The 23,203-nt window shown below is 37.5% G+C and overlaps 1 protein-coding gene across 3 annotated transcripts in view; it reads left to right on the top strand.

Moving 5' to 3' along the window:
- ME1 (malic enzyme 1) overlaps positions 1-23,203 on the top strand; it is a 252,153-nt gene that overhangs the window by 154,220 nt on the left and 74,730 nt on the right. For all 3 annotated transcript variants that reach the window (XM_070559076.1, XM_070559077.1, XM_070559074.1), the window contains one exon: positions 7,567-7,670. In XM_070559076.1, coding sequence (XP_070415177.1) covers positions 7,567-7,670 — 104 coding nt within the window. The remainder of the gene's footprint in view (positions 1-7,566; positions 7,671-23,203) is intronic.

Genomic DNA, 23,203 nt, shown 5'->3' with positions numbered 1-23,203 from the left:
CACCATTCACAGATTGTTCCCATTCCATATGTAAAATATGCTCATCTCCATCCTGGGTTCCCAAAAGCTTCATTCCACTAACAACAGCAGGCCCAAAGTTGAGGATCTTGTCGTTTAAAGCAGGTCTAAATGTAGGTGAAGCTTCTTGTGTTTTGCTGTTTGCTGTGACTCGTCTTATCCGATCCCACATACCAAATATACAAATGGGGAGGCAAAGGCAAAATAACTACCATCAGCACTTCCATTCAAAATGGGAGGACTAGGAATCACATGGCTCTAAGTGGTTCACAGCAATGCTAAATTTCCCACTGGACACATGTTGCCAGGCCACCTGCTTAGGGGCAGGGAATATTCCTTGAATAGCCCAACTCTCCTTCCTCGGCGGTTCTGTAGTTGATTGCTCTCTTAGGCTTTTGGCTGTGCTCTCTGGCTCTGGCTCCATCCTCTGAGATATCCCTCTTTTTCTATAAGAAATGGCCATGTTGCAGCTGAATAGCTTTCTCAGCCTTCCTGGCTGTGGAAAGTTGGGGACCCAGAGAAGTGTGTGCATTTGGAAGTGTCTCTGTCCTAATTAATCCAAGTAGTAGCAGAGCACCCTTAAAAGTTTTTTTAGGTTTTCTATGTTTCAGATTAGAGTCTATTTTATTAGTTAAAGGCCCTGCTCACAATTCTTTTCAAAATAGACCTTCTCCCTACGTCGGTTGTCCTATCAGAGGGCTGTGGGACCAGTTCCTTTTGTCTAGTCTAGATGGTCTGTTAGGCTCTGCTTTAAATCGTTTAGAAGTTTTCACAAAAGTTACAACCACGCATTAATTTGATCTTTGACTGAGGGCGTTATTTTGCTTTGGAAATCTTTTACCAGCAAGACTTGTGTCCTCTATATTTTTTAATTAAAATTTAAAAAATTTTTCTCACAAGCTGAACCTTTCCTTCTTTAGCTCATCTGTTTTAACCTAATCATGTAGCAATGAGAAGCCAATTTACACATTCAGCATTCTGCCTGGAAATTTTTCCCATTTTTTGATTGGGTTGTTTTTTGTTGTTGAGTTGTATGACCTCTTTACATATTTTGGAAATTAACCTCTTGTTGGATATATGATTTGAAAATATTTTCTCCCAGTTGCTGGGTTGGCTTTTTGTTTTGTTCATGGTTTCCTTTACTTTGCAGAAGGTTTTTAGTCTGATGTAGTCTCATTTGCTTATTCTTTCTTTTGTTTCCCTTGCCTCAGTGGACGTGGTATTTGAAAAGATACTGCTAAGACTGATGTCAAAGAGTGTACTGTCTATATTTTCTCCTAGAAGTTTTATGGTTTCAGGTCTTACCTTCAAGTCTTTAATCCATTTTGAGTTAATTTTTGTGTATGGTGTAAGATAATGGTCTACTTTCATTCTTTTGCATGTGGCTGTTCAGTTTTCCCAACACCATTTATTGAAGAGACTTTCCTTTCTCTATTGTATGTTCTTGGCTCCTTTGGGAAAGATTAGCTGTCCATAGATGTGTGATTTTATTTCTGGGCTTTCAATTCGGTTCCATTGATCCATCTGTTTGTCTTTGTGCCTGTGTCATGCTGTTTTGATTACTATAGCTTTGTAGAATATTTTGAAGTCAGAGATTGTGATGCTTCCAGCTTTGTTGTTTTTTCTCAGGATTCCTTTGGCTATTTTGGGTCTTTTGTCATTCCATATAAATTTTAGGATTCTTCTTTCTATCTGCATGAAGTGTCATTGGGATTCTGATTGGAATTGCATTGAATCTGTAGATTGCTTTAGGTAGTATGGACATTTTAGCTATGTTTATTCTTCCAATCCATGAGCATGGAATATCTTTTCATTTCTTTATGTCCTCTTTGGTTTCTTTCAGTAATGTCTTATAGTATTCAGTGCATAGGTCTTTTACCTCCTTGGTTAAATTTATTCCTAGATAATTTATTCTTTTTGTTGTGATTGTAAATGGGGATGTATTCTTAATTTCTATTTCTGCTAGTTCAGTATTAGTGTCTGGAAATGCAATTGATTTTTGTATGTTGATTTTGTGCCCTGCAACTTTGCTGTAGTTGTTGGTTATTTCTAATAGATTTCTGGTCCATTCTTTAAGGTTTTCTATATATAGAATCATGGCATCCACAAAACAGTAATAGTTTTAATTCTTCCTTTCCAATTTGGATACTTTGTATTTCTTTTTCTTTCCTAATTGCTCTGGCTAAAACCTCCAGTACCATGTTGAATAGGAGTGGCGAGAGTGGACACCTTTGTCTTGTTCCTGTTCTCGGAGGAATGGCTTTCAGTTTTTGACCATTAAGAATGATGTTGGCTGTGGGTTTGTAATATATGGCTTTTATTATGTTGAGGAACTTCCCCTCTATACCCGTTTTATTGAGATTTTATCATAATTGGATATTGGATCTTGTTAAATGCTTTCTCTGCATCTATTGAGATGATCATGTCATTTTTATTCTTCATTTTGTTAATGTGGTATATCACATTGATTGATTTGCGGATGTTGAACCAACCCTGCATCCCTGGAATAAATCCCACTTGATCATCGTGTATGATCCTTTTAATGTATGTTTATATTTGATTTCCTAATATTTTGTTGAGGATTTTTGCGTCTATGTTCATCAGTGATATTGGCCTGTAATTTTCCTTTTATGTGTTATCTTTGTCTGGTTTTGGTATCAGGGTAATGTTGGCCTTGTAAAATGAGTTAGGAAGCAGCATGTCTTCTTCAATATTTTTGAATAGTTAGAGAAAGATAGGTATTAAATCTTCTTTGAATGTTTGGTAGAATTCTCCAGAGCAGACTGGACTTTGGTTTTTTGGGAAGTTTTTGATTACTGTTTCAATCTCTTTACTTGTGATTGGTCTATTAAGATTCTCTATTTCCTCTTGATTCAGTTTTGGGAGCTGTATGTTCCTGAGAACTTATCCAGTTCTTCTGCATTATCCAATCTGTTGGCATGTCCCTTATGATAGTATTCTCTTATAATCCTTTGTATTTCTATGGTATCCATTGTAATTTCTCCTCTTTTCTTTCTGATTTTATTTATCTGAGCCTTCTCTCTTTTTTACTGAGTGAGTCGACCTAAGGGTTTGTCAGTTTTGTTTATCTTCTCAAAGAGCCAGCTCTTAATTTCATTGATTCCTTCTCTTGTTTTTTTTACTCTCTATTTCATTTATTTCTGCTCTGATCTTTACTATTTCCCTCCTTCTACTGACTTTGGGCTTTCTTCTTCTTTTTTTAGTTCTTTTAGATATAGTTTAAGATTACTTACTTGAGATTTTTCTTGTTTGTTGAGGTAGGCCTGTATTGCTATAAATTTCCCTCTTATACCACTTTTGCTGTGTCCCATAAGAGTTGGTTTGTTGTGTTTTCATTTTCATTTGTCTCCAGATATTTTTTGATTTCTTCATTGATCCAGTGGTTGTTCAGTAGCATGCTGTTTAGTCTCCACGTATTTGTGACTTTCTTAGCTTTTTTCTTATAGGTGATTTCCAGTTTCATAGCATCGTGATCAGAAAAGCTGCTTGATATGATTTCAGTCTTCTTAAATTTATTGAGGCTTGCCTTGTTTCCAAACAGCTGGTCTATCTTTAATGTTCCATATGTACTTGAGAAGAATGTATATTCTGCTGTTTTGGGATGGAATGTTCCATATACATCAATTAAGCCCATCTAGTCTTGTGTTTCATTTCAGTTCACTATTTCCTTGTTGACTTTCTGTCTGGATGATCTATCCATTGACATAAGTGGGGTGTTAAGGTTCCCTACTATTATTGTGTTGGTGTCAGTTTCCCCCTTTAATTCTGTTAACAGTTGCTTTATGTACTTTGGTGCTCCTGTATTAGGTGCATATATATTAATAAGTGTTATGTCTTCTCAGTGGAATGTCCCTTTTATCGTTATATAATGCCCATGTTTGTTTCTCATTATCTTTTTTATCTTGAAGTCTGTTTTGTCTTATATAAGTATGGCTATACCACTTTCTTTTGCTTGATTATTGATATGTGAGGGCTTAGTACTGCTGTTTTATTTCTTGTTTTCTGGTTGTTCTAGATTTCCATTGTTTCTTTTTCCTTGTATTTCTGTCTGCCCTTTTCGTTTGGTAGTTTTCTGTGATGGTTTTCTGTTTTCTTTTTATTTATGATTTGTGACCCCACTCTGAATTTTTTGTTTTGTGGTTACCATGAGACTTGTGTAAAAGATCTAGTAGATGAGATATTCCTTTCTCTGATAGCCTCTTATCTCAATTAGCCTCTGTAGGTTCCCCCTGTCCTCTTCCCCTTCTATGTTCTTTTTTGTCACAAATTATTCCTTATTTGTGTTGTGAGTTTGTGACCAAATTGAAGTTTATATTTATTTTTGATGCTTTCTTTCCCTTTATCCTTTCTGTTATAATTAAGTGTTTGCTAACCTATTCTGATATAAAGCTGCAATTTTCTGATTTTGTCTATCTGTTTATCTCCTTGCTCAAAGTGTTGTAAACCTTTGCCTTTTTGTTACAGCTAGGAGGGCTTCCTTCATCATTTCTTGTAAGGGAGGTATAGTGGCAATGAACTCCCTCAGCTTTTGTTTGTCTGGGAAACCTTTTATTTCTCCATCATATCTGAAGGATGATTTTGCTGGCTGGAGTATTCTTGGCTGCTAGTCTTTGTCTTTCAGTATTTTGAATATATCATTCCACTCTCTCCTAGCCTGTAAAGTTTCTGCTGAGAAATCTGCTGAAAGCCTGATGGGGAGTTTGGTTGTAGGTTATTGTCTTCTATCATGCTGCCCTTCATGTTTTTTCTTTGTCATTTACTTTGGACACTTTTAGTATTATAAGCCTTGGATAAGGTCTTCTTTGCAGTGTTGTAGTTATGAGTTCTATTAGCTTCATGTACTTGCATGTCCAGTCCTTTCCCCAGGTTTGGGAAGTTCTTAGCTATTATTTCTTTGAATAAGTTCTTTGCTTCTTTCTCCCCATCTTCTCCCTCTGGGATACCTATAATCCTTATGTTACTTTTCCTAGTAGAGTTGGATATTTCTCAAAGAATTTCTTCTTCTTCTTCTTCTTCTTCTTTTTTTTTGGTGAGCAAGATTGGCCCTGAGCTAACATCTGTTGCCAATCTTCTTTTTGCTTGAGGAAGATTGTCACTGAGGTAACATCTGTGCCAGACCTCTTCTATTTTGTATGTGGTATGCTGCCGCAGCATGGCTTGATGAGTGGTGTATAGGTCCATGCCTGGGATCCGAACCTGTGAACCCCGGGCTGCTGAAGTGGGGCATGCAAACTTAACCAGTATGCCACCATGTCGGCCCCTCCTTCATTTCTTTTAAAAATCTTAGTTCTCTCTCCTCCTCCACCTGAATCATTTCTATGTTTCTATCATTGAGTTCACTAATTCTCTCTTCCATAAGGTCTGCTCTATTTTTTATGTTTTCTATATTATTTTTTGTCTCATTAATTATATTCTTCATTTACAGAATTTCTGTTTCTTCTTTTTTTCTTTTTACAGCTTCAGTCTCTTTGGTGAAGTATTCCTTCTGTTCATTAATTTTACTCCTGAGCTCATTGAACTGTCTTTCTGAGTTTTCTTGTAACTCACTGAGCTTCTTTAGGACTGCTATTTGAATTCTCTGTCGGTTAGATTGTAACCTTCAGGTTTGGTTTCTGGGGAGTTGTCATTTTCCTTCTGTTCTCCATGTTACTGTAGCTCTTCATGGTGTTTGATGAACTGATCATCTGCTGGCGCATTTGTGGTTATAATCACCTTCTCTTATTTGAGTATGGCTTTGGTTGCTTTGGTTCTGGTTGTCTGGGTCTTGTGGTCCTCCCATGGCTCTTCTCAGACTTGCATGCTGTTGTCCCATGCATCACCTATGTCACTGTTCCCCAATTGCCTGGGGGTGCTGGTTGCACCACTCCCAGAGGTGCTGGGTTCACAGGTGTTGCTGTTGCTGGTGGGGGCCCAGGGGCCCAGGGACTTGTACGTAGCCCCCATGTAGTGGAGTTGGTGTTGGAAGTGCTGCCACTGGGGGCTGTATACTTCTGCCCTGTCTGCTCACAGTTGTGTGGGTCAGGTTGCTGCCTCTGCTGCTGCTCCACTGACTGTCATGGGGCAGGGCCACTGATGCTCTGCTGCCACCACTTCTTGGGCATTTGTGCATGCATGCGTGGCCACTGCTGCCATTCTGGAGGTGTTTGTGCACATGCAGGACTTCTGCCCCTTGGGCTTTTGCATGTGTGTGGGGCGGCTGCTAGTTGCTCCCACCACCACTGCTGTCCCAGGGGTGTTCATGCACATGCAAGGCTGCTGCTGCCCCAGCAGTGTTCAGGTGCATAGGGCTGAGCTGCCCTGGCCTCCACTCACAGTCCCATGAGCTGCTGTGTGAGCATCCATGTCCTGGATTGCTGTCACTGGGGGTGAGGAAGGGGGTTCTCCCCTAGTTCTACTGCGTCCCAGGGGTCCAGTCCACCCACCTTCAGCTGTATACCTGCCTGGATCTCTTAGACATCCTGTTGTGCTGTGTAGGGAATCCTCTGTTGGTCAATGGATGTCTGTCTGGTTATAATTTAGAGGGAAGAGAGAAAGGGAACCTCTCACTCCACCATGATGCTCATGTCACTCTCAGAGTGTTTTCCATGTATGTGATCATGTGTGTAGAAATAAAAATAGTTTACTTCTTCTTCTTTAATCAGTATTCCTTTTTTTTCTTTTTCTTGCCTTATTGTAATGGCTAAGGTCTCCAGTGTAGTGCTGAACAGAAGAGGTGAGAATAGATATCTTTGTCTTATTTCCAATTTTAGGGGAATATCATTCAGTCTTTCACTATTAAATATGTTGTTAGCTGTGGGTTTTTCACAGCTCTTTATTTAGTTGAAGAAGTTCCTTTCTATTCCTAGTTTACTGGGAGCTTTTGTTATATGTGGGTGCATTTTGCTGTGTATAAATTATACCTCAATTAAAAAACTGGTTTAATAAAAAACAGTAATATTACATATACTAAAATGTGAACAGAGCAATGTTGTCTCTTATATATCAGTTTTAGAAAAAACTCAAACTGGGTAAAGTTTAAAAAGATTAAGAAAAGCTTTAGTCAAGGCTAAAAATTTTATTTTTGTCACTCAACTATCATATTAAAGGTATATTCAAAATATTGCTTGAGGATTTTCCTTTTAGAAACAGAAAATAAATCTAAGAAAGGAATTGCTATCTTCCCATTTCCTAAGCTAATATAATACCTCAAAACTCAATATTATTTTTCTGTGTGATAAACTTTGCTGTAAAATTTGAATTGAGCTTTTCTAATTAGCACTACTGAGATATTTTAATTCCTTTTCTTTTCCCCAGAATGAGGCAGAATACTTCTAATGTTTAGAAATTATTTTCTTATTTGGTGTATAAATACTTAGGTGTATTCTGTATAATACTAAATAATAACTATGCAGGTTAATTCTAAATCAGTATGGCAAGATTTTGTTTCCATTTCTATCCTTATATACAGATGAGGAAACTGAAGCTCAGAAGGAGTAAATGACTTACCTTTAGTTATTTCTATATCTATGGTAACTTTTTTTTTAATAGGAGTTACTTAAAGATCCATTGTACATTGGACTACGGCAGAGAAGAGTGAGAGGTGCTGAATATGATGGGTTTTTGGATGAATTCATGGAGGCCGTTTCTTCCAAGTACGTGTAATCTTTATTTTATCTATATTTGAGTTACCTATATTCAAAAATTTAAAGACAACCCAACATAATGACCTATAAAAATGTTAAAGTTTGGTGCAGTATGTTTAATATTTAGAAATGATTTGAGTGAAATACACACACACACACACACATACATCCTGATAACTATTAGTGGCCAAATGATAACATCGTGTGTCTATCACAGAAAAGGTTGTCTCTGTTGCTATACCTGTAGATACTTTTCCATTATAAGAATCTTTAGATCCTGTGGTTATTGGAATATGGTTATGATGAATGATTATGAATGATGATTATGGTGAATGAGGCAATGGCCAGTGACTAAATTACCTGAGCTAGCTTTTTTATGATTATTTGAAGTCTGTGCTTGGTTTCTGGCTGCTGATAAAATCTGATCTTTGATCATCTTTGTGGGTATATCTGACCTCTTTGTGGTAGGAAAAGCAGAGGAAGAAGTGAGCATGAATTAGTACAGTCCACAGGGGTCAGCATAGAGGAAGAACAAGGACATCCCTTCACAATCTACGAATCTCTGATTGAATCTACGGTATTTGATAAAATACAGTACTGTAGTTCACCTAATCTAGATAGCACTTAATCGTGGGTCAAGTGCCACTGTAAAATTTTCCAGTTTTTCCCTTCAAAGCAGAGACTTCTACAGTAATTTAGTAATATATTCTGAGAGAATTTTGTCACACTAACAGTCATCCCATTGGTTACTGTATAGCCACAGAAACCATGTACTATTTAAAAACATATATATTTCCTTGGTTTTTCATAGAACTAAACTCATCACTAGAATCAGCTGTAACTAGAGATGTGCTGCTGGTTTCTTTTTCTTAGAAGGTTTAATTTTAAGAAGTTGTATCCAACAGCAGAAAGTGCTGTCATCAGCTTGCACAATATTTAGCATCTCCCATTAGCCAAGGTTTTAGTGTGGAGTATATTTGCCAATTAGTGTGGACTACTTTTTATTTATTTATTTATTTATTTATTTTAATTTATTTATTTATTTTCAGATGTACATCACAATATGTTTCGAATTCTGTGTAGATTACATCATGTTCATCACCCGAAAACTAATTATAGTCTACCCCTCACATGTGCCTAATCACCCCTTTTGCCCTCCCCCCTCCCGCCTTCCGCTATGGTAACCACCAATCCAATCTCCACTGCTATGTGTTGGTCGTTGTTTTTATCTTCTACTTATGAGTGAGATCATATGGTATTTGACTTTCTCCCTCTGACTTATTTCACTCAGCAAAATACCCTCAAGTTCCATCCATGTTGTCACAAATGGCCAGATTTCATCATTTCTATGGCTGAGTAGTTGAGGACTACTTTTTAAAAGCTCATGCCTGTTTTATTTACTGTTATTACTTATTAACTTATTTAATTAAACTATACTTATTCATAGAAATAGTTAAGAAGCTTTACAATTCAAGCTCAAAATTACTTAGTACACCTAATTGCTAGCAGTTTTTCATATTTAATTTTGATTTCCGTATCCTCTAAATTTTATGTAAGGTTTTGAAATTATCTGTAACTTTCTAGGTAGCAATGTTAATCAAGAGATTATGTAGAGAATACTCTAAGGCTATGTAGAAGAAAAGGAAAATATAATTCTAAACATATTTATTTTTATTGTCTATTTGTTTAAATGAAGTCTCTCTTTATATAGACAATTTCAATATGTTTCCAAAGAAGCCGTTAAACAAATTATGAACTTAGCATGTGTGGTCTGTATACTTAAATAATTGTATTTGGTATCAATGAAATGCTTTCTGGAGAAAATGAGATATGAGCTAATTTTGAATGTACTGTATCAATCTAGAATCAGGACAACTTTTTTTTTTAAATGTTGAATTGAGGGGTTATCTAAGATCTTCAGTAAGGAAATGAGGATTGACAAGAGTCAACAATAATTTTAAATGCAGGGGCACCTATAAATCAGGAGTTTTATTTCTCGGCTCTTCCCAGAGAAAAATCCTAAAGACTTTTCACAAATACTTCCTAGCATGACACTGCATTGGGAAAGTTTTCTAGAAGTGGAACCTAGCACTGCTCAATTAAATTGGGAAGTAGTCCTGAAGATAAGTCCAAGATTATTTAAGAAGGAAATGTGAGTTAAATTCAAGGAAGAAAATGACTGGGTTTCCCAGGAATCAGATTCTGAGGTGGAGTTATTAAGAAGTGTGCACGGAATCAACTCGTTTGGAAGGGAGGGGACAGAAAAAGGGGTGGATGAAGGGAGAAGTGGAGCTGCAATGTGGACCCACCATAGCCTTGGATAACTTACACTGGGACCACCTTTGCATGCTCTTTAGATCCTAAGAGAACACTAATTTCTGCCAGTTCCCCCACACCCCCATCAGTACTATGTTGTTTTTATTTACTGTCTTGTTGGGGTTGTGGTAGGGCAGTTTCAAATTCTTCCTCTTGGCTTTTTCCACATTTAGAGATCTTACCTGATAGGCCAAAGACTTGATATGGGTGTTGTGGCACTTACCAAATATGTCTATGCTGACTATATATTTGAGGACAGAGGAAATCATCACCAGGTGGGTCTGTGGTCCCAGTGGACCCATTATAAGCTAGACCTTGGCCAGGGCTCCACTTATTACTGGCTCCATATGCTGCTAATGAGGAGGGACAGCATATTGATTCTTCAGGTCTCCTGGTATCATTGTCAACTCTGCACTCTCCAAATGTTTGTGTATTCCCTGTCCCTGGGGCACAGTCACCTGAATAAGGGGCCATACGTCCATTTGGAGAAGGATTGGGGGAATTATTACCTTGTATTCTTGCCATGGTGTTGCAGGGTCCTTCCCTCTGGAGACGGGGCCTCTTCTTCAGTTAGGGGGTTCCCGGGTCCAAAAGTTAGCTCAAGTTTGGAAACTGAGCAAGAGATTGTGATTTCACTGGGGCAACTACTCAGCTTTGTGGTCATCCATCTTTGATTTCTTTTGAATGTGCATATTCAAAAGAGTATATATTCAAAAGTAATAGCCTTGTTAGCTATCTATTTTGCCTCTAGAGATGCCTATTCTATTAATTATCTCAATAACTCTCTGTGGGTCAGCCCCCCCCCCACACGCCAACCTTACCACTCTTATGATAATTGTGCCCAGTTGGCTTCTGATCCTTACTTGATTCTATTGTCCCCGTTGCTATTAATCAGCCTAGTTCTATAACAGCCTTTCCTTCTGTCAGTTCTGGCCTTCAGAAGAGAGCCGCCCCAAAGTCCTTAGTAATGTAGATGTCTTCTCACTAGCACATTCCTTGCGGCTTTGTAAATGGCGTGTTTTCTGGGCCTTCCTGTGGGACACGATCGTCGGATGGGCTTTTGGGCCTAATGTGGCATGTATACTCCAGAATGCACTCTGAGCCTTGTAATCCCCTCTTCTGTCATCTGCCACAGCATTTCTGGCATTTCAACCATATTTAATATGAGCCATTACTTTGTCCATGTTTCTAGAAACCATCCTAATAGCCAGTTTATACCGTCAGTCTTTCTGGTTGTAAACCCTGCATCTCAGGAGAGTGCTTTCAAATCCATAAAATCTCCCTTATCTTATCCTAATTTCTGACCTCTTTGATCAAACGCTCTCAGAATTTAATCTCACATGTACTCTCCTGGCTAATGTAAACTAGCTAGATCTCGCATTTCCTTTGTGGAATAGCCCCTTTCTTTCTTTATCAGGGCTAGTATGTCCCAGATGGGTTATGTTGTGACGTGACCCTAGTTATATAGGCCTAAGTGTCTGGAGAGGAGGTAAGGGTGGACAGATCGGGGTTAGGGAGGCTCATATTGTCTTATGAGGAAGAAGCGTCTATCTGCATCATCTCCAAGAAAGAAGGGGCAGGCCACTTTTGTGGGTTCAGAAAGTTCTGGGGAATATGGGAATTCAAGATTTTTGGAGGCATGAAACCAGACATCTCATTCTACATGGCAGGATTCTGTTCTTTTCCAGCCAGGATCCTGATTTAGCACATCTGCCTTGCTTCAGTTTTGGAGTTTTTGACTACTCTGATGATTAATCCCTGTTCCTGGTCGTCAGCTTTCTCTGCCCAGGAGCTACAGGATCTGAGAGCGTTTTTGTCTCTACCAGGGAGGTTCTCTGGCTTTTACATTGGTGATTACTTGCCCTCAGCTGTTCGTATTCTTTTCGCATTGTCCTTACAGTTAGTATTTCTCCCGTATTTCTCAGCCATCTGATACATCATTACAGCTAAAGTGATACACCATCCCAATCTACCTCTGGTGAGTTTTGACAGTTGGACTGCCACCTTGTTCCAGAGATTCATATGTTCCATCTCCCACCAGTGATGGGGTCCTTATTGCCAGCCGAACAGCAAGTGATCCAGCTCCAAGCCCCATCTTATCACCTGCTTTCTTGGACGACTCCTGGTACCGACTGTCACAGATTAGGTTACCTGGGAAGCAGATTCTGAAATGAACTTTTGTGTTCAAGAGGTTTACAAGAATTACCCTAGAGATCAATCCCTATGGAGGGGGTACAGAGCAAACAGAAATGGGCAGAAGGAGAAACTGAGCTTCAGTGTAGGTACAATGACCCCGCCTTCCACTGACCACATGAGGAACTCTGGAACTACAGCAACTTTCAGAGTTGTCCCAACTTGGGCTGAGATGGCCCAGCCTTTGTGTTCCTGCATCAATTAGTCCTTGGGTATGGGTCACCCTGAGAAAGCGTGGCCTGTGGTGTAGTGCTCTCTGCAGCTGAGGCAATCCCTGGGACAGACAGCACTGGGGATCCAAGTGCCAGATCACAGTATTCAGCACAGTGACATTTAGATATAAATAAAGATTGAGCAGAAAAAAAAGTTTCAAGTTTTGTAATTAAGGCATGTTCTGGAATCTGAAGGATGGATTCTATTTTTGATATTCTATTGTTAAGCTTACATAACAGACAAATACTTGCCTCTCCGTAATATTTTTGGTTTGGAAAAAGGGCCATTGGCACAAACCATTGAGTTGCCCTAGGCTACCTATGCCCTTCAGAGGCTAGATTTCTCCATTAAAAATGTTGTTTCAAGCTATCTTTTTTTCTTTCTCATTCTTTTGATTTGTTCATTCATTAAGTGAAAGCCAGGCACTGTGTTTGGTGCTGGGGATAAAAAGATGAAAAGACAGAAATAATCCCTGTCTTTCATGCTTATTCTCTACTAGAGGATGTAGGTAATAAACAAGTAAACAAGCAAATAATCCGATGAAACAATGAGATTGTAAGAAATGCAATGATGGAAACAAGAAGTGGATGAGTGAGAATAATGGGAGTGAATTTATGTAAATCAGATGAGTATTATAGACATAGTTATCTCTTTTATAAAGTCAGTTGCCAAAGTCACGATACGGTTTTGGTCATGCTTTTGTTGAAAATTATTGTGAGCCCTTTGATTATAGTTAGGTGAATCATAAACAATGGAAAAACTGAATTCAGAAAGAATTGATTAATTAGCCTGAATGTTAAGTAGCATCTCCAGTGGCGTCCCACAGCTTTGTTGCCTAGTACTGATCTTTCCAACACTTTTGTCAATTGGGCCTGGTAATTCTGCATCTGAGAATATGGCTTAAGAAAATAATCCTAAATAAGGAATAAATTTTATGCCCAAGCATGTCACTCAACACTTTTATTACATGATTATCTTCCCTTCCAGGATAGCACACTCCTCATGCTTTCCTCCTACCTCACTGATCGTTCCTTCACGCTGTCCTTAGCTTATTTCTTCTCGTTTCCCTAACCTCTGTAGTTCAGAGGGCTCCAAGGCTTGAAGCTGAAAACTTCCCTCTGCTGTTTATTCCCACTTCCTCGGGGACCTCATCTAGTCATGCATCTTTATATATGCAATTCCCCAATCTGTATCTCCAGCCTGTAGTCTTCTCTGAACTCCAGAATCACAGTCCACCTCTCCTTTGACCCTTCTGCTGAGATCTGTCATAGACATAGTGTATGTAACATGTCCCAAATTGGATTCCTGATCTCCCACACACCACCAACCCTGCTCCTACATGGTATTTCCCATCCCAGTAAATGAAAAGCCCATTCTTCCTGTTCCTGAGACTAAAAACATTGGAGTTATCACTCCATACCCATGTTGCCTGCAGAACTGGTTACCTTTAACTTCAGAATACATCCAGAATCTAACATTTCTCCTTGGCAGTATTATTTATTTATTTATTACTCAGGTAAACATCTTTTATTTTGGCTTAAATGCCACCTTCTCACAGATGTATTCTTTGACTATCCTTTCAAAATTATGTTCTTTACCTTGTTTATTCCTTTTTTTAATTGAGATGACATTGGTTTATCATATTATATAAATTTCAAGTGTACATCATTATATTTTGATTTCTGTGTAGACTACATCAGCTTCACCACCCAAAGACTAATTACCGTCCATCACTGTACACATATGTCCATCATCCCTTGTTCCCTCTTCCCTGCCCCCTTCCCTTCTGGGAACCACCAGTCTAATCTCCGTATCTATTTGTTTGTTTGTTGTTGTTTTTTATCTTATACTTATGAGTGAAATCATATGGTATTTGACTTTCTCTATCTGACTTATTTCACTTAGCATAATGCCCTCAAGGTCTATCCATGTTGTTGCAAATGTCAAGGTTTCATCCTTTTTTTTGTAGCTGAGTAGTATTCCATTGTGTATATATTGCACATCTCTATCCATTCATCCATTCATAGGCACTTAGGTTGTTTCTAAGTCTCAGCTATAGTGAGCAATGTTGTAGTGAACATAGCGGGGCATATTTCTTTATGCATTCATGTTCTTTGGATAAATATCTGGAAGTGGAATACCTGGATCATATGGTAGTTCTAGTCTTAGTTTTTTGAGGAATCGCCATACCGTTTTCCATAGTGGCTGCACCAATTTACATTCCTACCAGCAGTGAATGAGGGTTCCCTTTTCTTCAAATCCTCTCCAACACTTCTTATTCTTGTCTTCTTAATTATAGCCATTCAGATGGGCTTGAGGTGGTATCTCGTTGTTTCGATTTGCAGTGATGTCGAATATCTTTTCATGTGCCTGTTGACCATCTATACATCTTCTTTGGAAAAGTGTCTGTCCAGATCTTTCGCCTATTTTTTGATTGGGTCGTTTGTTTTTTTGTTGTTGAGATTTATGAATTCTTTACATATTTTGAATATTAACTCCTTATCAGATATACGGTTTGCAAATATATTCTCCCAATGGCTAGGTTGTCTTTTCATTTGTTGATGGTTTCCTTTGCTGTGCAGAAGCTTTTTAGTTTGATGTAATTCCATTTGTTTATTTTTTCTTTTGTTTCGCTTACCTCGTGAGACATGGTATTCGAAAAGATGCTGCTAAGACTGATGTTGAAGAGCATACCACCTATGTTTTCTTCTAGAAGTTTCATGATTTCAGGTCTCACATGCAAGTCTTTAATTCATTTTGAATTAATTTTTGTGTATGGTATAAGGTAATGGTCTACTTTCCTTCTTTGCATGTAGCTGTCCAGTTTTCCAAACACCATTTATTGAAGAGGCTTTCCTCTCTCCATTGTATGTTCTTGGCTGCCTTGTCGAAAATTAGCTGTCCATAGATGTGTGGGTTTATTCCTGGACTCTCTATTGTGTTCTCAGTGATCTGTGTTTCTGTTTCTGTGCCAGTACCATGATATTTTGATTACTATAGCTTTGTAGTATATTTTGAAATCAAGCAGTATGATAACTCTAGCTTTGTTCTTTTTTCTCAGGATTTCTCTGGCTATTTGGGGTATAATTCCAAACAAATTTTAGGATTTTTGTTTTATTTCTTTGACAAATGTCATTGGGACTTTAATAGGGATTTCATTAAATCTGTAAATTGCTGTAGGAAGTATGGAGATTTTAACTATGTTAGTTCTTCCAATCTATGAGCGTGGAATATCTTTCTATATTTTTTTGTCTCTTTTTATTTCTTTCAACATTTTATAGTTCTCAGAGTATAGGATTTTAACTTCTTTGTTGAAAATTTATTCCTAGATATTTTATTCATATTGTGGCAGTTGTAAATGGGATTGCATTCTTAATTTCTCTTTCTGCTCTTTTGTTGTTAGTGTACAGAAATGCAACTGATTTTTGTATGTTGATTTTATATTCTGCGACTTTACTGTATTCATTTATTATTTCTAATAGTTTTTTTGGTGGTTTCTCTAGGGTATTCTATATAGAAAGTCATGTCATTTGCAAATAGCGACAGTTTTACTTCTTCCTTTCCAGTTTGAATCCCTTTTATTTCTTTTTCTTGCCTGATTGCTCTGGCTAGGACTTCTAATACTATGTTAAATAAGAGTTGTGAAAGTAGGCATCCTTGTCTGGTTCTTGTGCTGAACGAGATAGCTTTCAGCTTTTCACTGTTGAGTATGACATTAACTGTGGGTTTGTCATTTATGGCCTTTATTATGGTGAGGTGCATTCCCTCTATACCCATTTTATTCAGAGTTTTTATCATAAATGGACGCTATATCTTGTTGAATACTTTCTCTGTATCTATTGAAATGGTCATGTGATTTTTACTCTTCATTTTGTTAATGTGGTTTATCACCTTGATTGGTTTGTGAATGTTGAACCATCCCTGCATCCCTAGAATAAATCCCTCTTGATCATGATGTATTGTGGTATTCAATCTGCTAGTATTTTCTTGATAATTTTTGCATTGATGTTCCTCTGTGATATTGGCCTGTAATTTTCTTTTTTTGTGTTGTCCTTCTGGTTTTGGTATCAGGGTAATGTTGGCCTCATAGAATCAGTTAGGAAGCTTGCCATCCTCTTCAGTTTTTTGGAAGAGTTTGAGAAGCGTAGGTATTAAATCTTTGAATGTTTGGTGGAATACACTGGGGAAGCCATTTGGTCCCAAACTTTTGATTTTTGGCAGGTTTTTGATTACTGTTTCCATATCCTTACTGGTGATTGGTCTATTCACATTATCTCTTTCTTCTTGATTGAGTTTTGGAAGGTTGTATGATTCTAAGAATTTGTTGATTTCTTTTAGATTATCCAATTTTGGGCATGTAGCTCTTTGTAGTATTCTCTTATAATCTTTTGTCTTTCTGAGGTGTGTATTGTAATTTCTCCTCTTTTCATTTCTGATTTTATTTATTTGAAGCTTCTCTTTTTCTTCTTTTTTGGTGAGTCTAGCTAAAGTTTTGTCAAATTTGTTTATCTTTTCAAAGATCCAGGTCTTAGTTTCATTAATTTTTTTCTCTTCTTTTTAGTCTCTATTTCATTTATTTCCACTCTGATTTTTATTATTTCCTTCTTCTACTGAGTTTGGGCTTTGTTTGTGCTTCTTATTCGAGTTCCTTTAGGTGCACTCTTAGATTGTTTACTTAAGATTTTTCTTGTTTGTTGAAGTAGGCCTGTGTTGCTGTGAACTTCCCTCTTAGTACCACTTTTGCTGTATCTCTTAAATTTTGACATGTTGTATTTTCATTTTCATTTGTCTCCAGGTATTTTTTATTTCTCATTTAATTTCTTCATTGACTCAATAGTTCTTCAGTAGCATTTTGTTTAGTTTGCACATATTTGTGGCTTTTCCAGTTTTCTTCTTGTATTTGATTTCTAGTTTCCTACCATTGTGGTCAGAAAAGATGCTTGGTATTATTTCAGTCTTCTTAAATTCATTGAGACTTGTTTTGTGGCCTAATGTGTGATCTATCCTGGAGAATGTTCCATGTGCATTCAAAAAGAATGTGTATTCTGTGGTTTTTGGATGGAATGTTCTATATATATCTACTAAACCCATCTGGTCTAGTGTGTCATTTAAGGCCAATGTTTCTTTATTGATCTTTTGTTTGGATGATCTATCTACTGATGTAAGTGGACTGTTAATGTCCCCTACTATTATTGTGTTGTTATTTCTCCCTTTTTATCTATTAATAATTGCTTTATATATTTAGGTGCTCTTATGTTGCATGCATAGATACTTACAATTGTCATGTCCTCTTGTTGGATTGTTCCCTTTATCATCATATAGTGCCCTTCTTTGTATTTTGTTACAGTTTTTGTTTTAAAGTCTATTTTGTCTGATGTAAGTATTGCTACCCTAGTTTTCTTTTCATTGCCTTTTGCATGGAGTATCTTTTTTCATCCCTTCACTTTCGGTTTGTGAGTGTCTGTAGGTCTGAAGTGTGTCTCTTGTATGCAGCCTATATATGCGTCTTGTTTTTTATGTGTTCAGATACCCTGTATCTTTTTATTGGAGCATTTAGTCTATTGACGTTTAAGGTAGCTATTGATAAGTGTGTACTTATTGCCATTTTGTTACTTTTTTTCTGGGTGTTTCAGTAGTTATCTGTTCTTTTCTTCTTCTCTTGCTCTTTTCCCTTGTGATTTGATGGCTTTCTTTAGTATTATGTTTGGATTTCTTTCTCTTAATGTTTTGTACTTACTGTAGGTTTCTGATTTGTGATTACCATGAGGTTCATATATAATAACCTATGTAAATAGCAATTTATATTAAGTTGATGGTCTCTTAAGTTTGACCTCTTTCTAAAAGCCCTATGCTTTTACTCCCCTCTCCCCACATTTTATGTTTTTGATATCATATTTAACCTCTTTTTTGTGTATATACATCCCTCAACTCTTATCGTGGGATAGGTAATTTTAGTACTTTTGTCTTTTGACTATCATATTAGCTTTATATGTTGTTGATCTGCTACCTTCACTGTATGTTTGCCTCTACCAGTGATTTTTTTCCTTGATAATTTCCTTATTCCTATTTGTAGTCTTTTCTTTCCTAGGTAAATAAGTCCCTTTAACATTTCTCGTCAGGCTGGTTTACTCGTGGTAAACACCTTTAATTTTTGCTTGTCTGGAAACCTCTTTATCTCTCCCTCTCTAAATGATAACCCTGCTGGGCAAAGTATTCTAGGCTGTAGGTTTTTTCCTTTCAGCACTTTGAATATATTGTGTTGCTCCCTTCTAGCCTGTAAGGTTTCTGCTGAGAAGTCAGCTGATAGCCTTATGGGGTTTCCTTTGTGTATAACTTGTTGCCTTTCTCTTGCAGCTTTTAGAATTCTCTCTTTGTCTTTAGTTCTTGACATTTTAATTATAATGTGTCTTCATGTGGGCCTCTTTGGGTTTATCTTTTTTGGTGTTCTCTGTGCTTCCTGTACCTGGATTTCTGCTTCCTTCCTTAGGTTAGAAAACTTTTCAGCCATTATTTCTTCAAATAGGTTCTTTGCTCCTTTGTCCCTCTCTTCTTCTTTTGGGACACGTATAATACAGATGTTAGTGCACTTGATGTTGACCCAGAGGTCATTTAGACTGTCCTTGTTCTTCTTAATTCATTTTTCTTCTTTTTGTTCTGCTTGGGTGATTTTCTCTACTCTTTCATCCAGCTTACTGATCTGTTCTTCTGTGTAATCTACTCTGCTGTTGATTCCCTCTAGTGAATGTTTCATTTTGGTTATTGTATTCTTCAGTTCTGATTGGTTCTTTTTTATATTTTCCAATTCTTTGTTGGAGTTCTCACTGTGTTCATCTTTTCTGCTTCCAAGATCAGTGCACATTCTTATGACTATTAGTTTGTACTCTTTATCAGGTAGATTGTTTATCTCTGTTTCATTTAACTCTTTTTCTGAGGATTTGTCCTGTTCCCTTATTTGGAATATATTCCTTTGTCTCATCATTTTGCCCACTTCTCTGTGCTAATATCTATGTATTATGTAGATTAGCTACATTTCTCAGTCTTGGAGATATAGCCTTCTGTAAGAGATGCCTTATGGGGTCCAGCAATGTGCTTCCCTCTTGTCACCAGTCCCAAATGTTCCAGAGTGTCTCCTGTGTTGGCTACATGTGTCCTTCTGTTGTGGCAATGTTAGTCTTGCTGTGTATGCATGGGTAGGCTAGGTTGGCTCCTAGGCCAGCTTATTGTGTAGGCTCAGGTATTTGTGGCTGCTACAGTCACTTTAGTTACTTCATTGGGCAGAGTCCCCACCACAGCTGGCTTTAAGGTCTAATAGCACACACCTGCTGTTGTTTTGCTGTTAAGTGAGTCAGGCCCCCAGCATGGCTGGTTGCTAGCTTACAGTTGTTTAGGGGCTTACAATTTCTGTAGGCCTCTGGCCTGCAAAGCTGTTGTGGCTCTCTCAGGAGTGGGGCTGGGTGGGGCAGGCCCCAGGCATGGCAGCACACAATCCTTTCAGGCATTGGAAGGTGGGACAGATTCCCTGTGTGGCTGTTTGAGAAGGCCAGTGGCACAAGTCTGCTGCAGCTGGCAAGCCCCAATGCCCGTGGGAACCCACTCCCCTGCCAGTGCAGCCCTGCCCTGCATGCACACCCTGCTGAGACAGAGCCACTCACCCTGCTTCAGAGGTCCCACACACCCCACCAACGCAGGCGTACTGGTCAGCACACCCTGCCCCACCAAGTGGACCCATTAGCCTGCTGCAGAGGTCCCACGCTTCATTGCCTGTATTATTACTTCCCTCATCAGAATTCTTTTCCCTAATTGTTGTAATAATCTCCTAAGTAGTTTAACTGCTTCCTGCCTTGTTGCACTTTAATCTCTTCTCAACTTAGAAGCTAAAAATAATTGTAACTTAGGTAATTTCTCTGCTCAAAACTAGAGAAAGGCTTATTTCATTCAGAATCAAGATAAGCCTTTGCAATAGCATGAAATTGAACCATCTGACTCCCTGTTACCTTTCACACCCTCCCTCCTACAGGTTTTCCCCCGTCCACTTAGTTCTAGCCACATAGACTCGTTTGCTGTTTTTTTAATTCAAACCAGACATGCTAATGCCTCAAGGTCGTCATTTCTTCTACTTAGAATCCACCCCCTCCCTTCCTCTGCCCAGTTTTCCATGTGGCCAACCCCCTCACCTCCTTTAAAATCTCCTCAGATGTTCCTTTCTCGGTGAGGCCTTCCTTGATCAACCTAGTTAAAATTTTGCCCCCAGCTCATTTTACTTCTTCCCTGCATTTATCAGTATCTGAATTATTTATATTTAATGATTTATGTCATGTCTACATCCTTCTACTGTAAGTTCCATGAGAACAGGGCATTTTTCTGTCTCCTTCAGAGTCATATCCCTGGCTTCTAAAATATTATATAGCATGTGATAAGCACTCAGTAAATATTTGTTAGGTTGAATTTGATTTATTTTGTTTATATAGCTTAAAATGAAAGGCATGAATGGAAGAACTCTGGTATTTTAAGGAATTCCTTCTTTTCATGTGATTTAACTTCAAGAAATATGAAAGCTTTTATAATCCTTGCATACTGCCAAGTATAAATTAAAATTGCCACACGTATGCGTGCCTTGAATATTTGTATTTGGTTTTGTGGTTGTACTTCTTCAGTAGCCTTCTTTTTCCAGAGTCAGTTGTCCCTGAAAGTTAATAACAATAGTGACAGCCTCAGCTTTGCTACCTAAAATTCTCTATATCAGAATTTCATTGACGATTACTAACTAAATGAGCAAAAACTAGGCTGTACCTCACATGAGCTTTAAAAAGCTAGTGTTAAATTTTTTAATGAAAGAAAAAAACTGTTCATCAAGGACTGTATGTTTTTTATGTTTCTTTTTTTGCTTTCAATGATTAAAATTAAAAGTCACTTAGAAGCACTAGGAATGACCACAGAAATGATTATTATGCTATTTAGACAACCTCTCTCAACCTTAGCTGCCATCACACGTCTTGTTATCATCTGTCACATAAATTTAAGAGGATACTCTTAGTCTGAAGCAGTACCATCTGCCGTATGCTGCAAGGTGTGCTGAGGGTGTTTTCATAAAGGCGTGCTGTCTCTACTGACTCACTGTTAGACTAAAGCCTTGAGTGTGTGTCTCCAACAGACCAGACTATTCAGAGAAGCTAATTTGGTCAAAGTTCTCGAAGGTCACGTATCAGATTTCAAAGGAACAAGATACATAGCCCCTGAAGTATCATGACCAGCTTTACTAAATTGATTATTATTATTGTATCCTCTCTTTCTGAAGAAGGCATCAGATGTGCGAGTTTATGTGCTCTTCACCCTTACACAGAGTTGCGGTTAAATCGTTTCCCCACCATTCCATGCTAAATCTTTGGCCTCCTCCTGGGGAAGGGGCTTTGTTACTACTGCCTGTTGTTTTTTTTCTGCCACTTCTGGTGCAGTTAATTTCATGGCTGACTTTCTGTGCTGCCTTCTTCCACCTGTTCCAATCATTGCCTTTTATGCCTGATCTTTTTTTTAGATGAGTGGATATATTTATAACTTAGACGGATTTTATCTATAAATCTGTGAGGCCCTTTGGATTCCATCTGTCACTTTGATCAGCATAATTTACCTTGGGTTTCGTAAGAAATTTAATGAAAACATATGACTCTGTGAAATACCACCTGCTATTCTTCCCTGTGGTCCAAAGGTGATGTAAACCATTTGAAAAAAAAAACCAAATGGAAAGAATGTCTGTCAAATGAGAAAACTCAGCAACCATGTTCCTAAGGAACATGACTCAAATCAGATTTATGACTCAGAATTTTTTTCCATTTTCCCATCCAAAGAAAGATCAGATTTACAATTTAACTATAGCCATATTTTTCTTAAAATGCCAACTGCTTCTATTTGTATCTTTGTCTCCACTTCTTTTCAAGTGAATGAAAAAGATAGGTCATGTAAGAATTAGAAATCTCGAAGCACGCATTATTTGTATGTATGTATGAATATATATACGTTATGTTCCCTAGAAGATTTAAGGTGGATATACGCTTCAGTATTTCACTGCCAGTTTTACATCTTTGCCCATATCCTGGCTCAACCTTGGAGGAGCCAACTTGACGTGGAGGAACAAGTCAAATTTACTCTCTCTTTCTGAACCTTGCTTACAACTCTTTTCTTTTAGTTGCTTTCTTTGCCTAATCCTATTTCATTCTAATCATTAATTTTAATTGCATAAATTCCAGCATTCCTTTAATATGGGTGTAAATGTTTTACACTGGTTTTATTCTCTTTGTATAAATTTTAAGGATGTGTTATTCTACTGTGCCCTATTTTCCTTACTGGAATGTGAATTATGTCAGAAAAAGAACTTTATTATCAAAAAATTACTTTTCTTCTGACTATCGCACATTATACCGTACCACATAGTAGGTATAAAAAAACTACCATTGAAATCATTACTTAAACATTGAATCTAACCTTCATGAAACAACAGTGACATATATCTGAAGAAAAGGTGGTTTTCTAATGTAAACTAGAGAAACACAGAATTTTCCAAATAAAGTGGTTCTGCCTGTAGTAAACTAAAGATTTGAGCTTTAATTACATAGATACATTTTATGTTTTAGATTTTAAATTTTCTCTAAAGAAGAAAAATATTTTAATAAATTCCTATTGCATCTTTTATTACCTATCTTTTTCTCTTTGAATCAACAAACATTGAGATCTATTTAGAGGAATCCCTTAATATTTTATCTGAGTTTATTAAAGCTAAATTATTATATTTATTAAAGGTAATCATTATGGTTTGACAGTAATCTCTA

Source organism: Equus przewalskii, chromosome 9, assembly GCF_037783145.1.
Source record: "Equus przewalskii isolate Varuska chromosome 9, EquPr2, whole genome shotgun sequence".
NCBI classification, from domain to species: domain Eukaryota; kingdom Metazoa; phylum Chordata; class Mammalia; order Perissodactyla; family Equidae; genus Equus; species Equus przewalskii.
The sequence above is the reverse complement of the archived record's forward strand: the minus strand, read 5'-3'. Positions and strand labels throughout refer to the sequence as shown.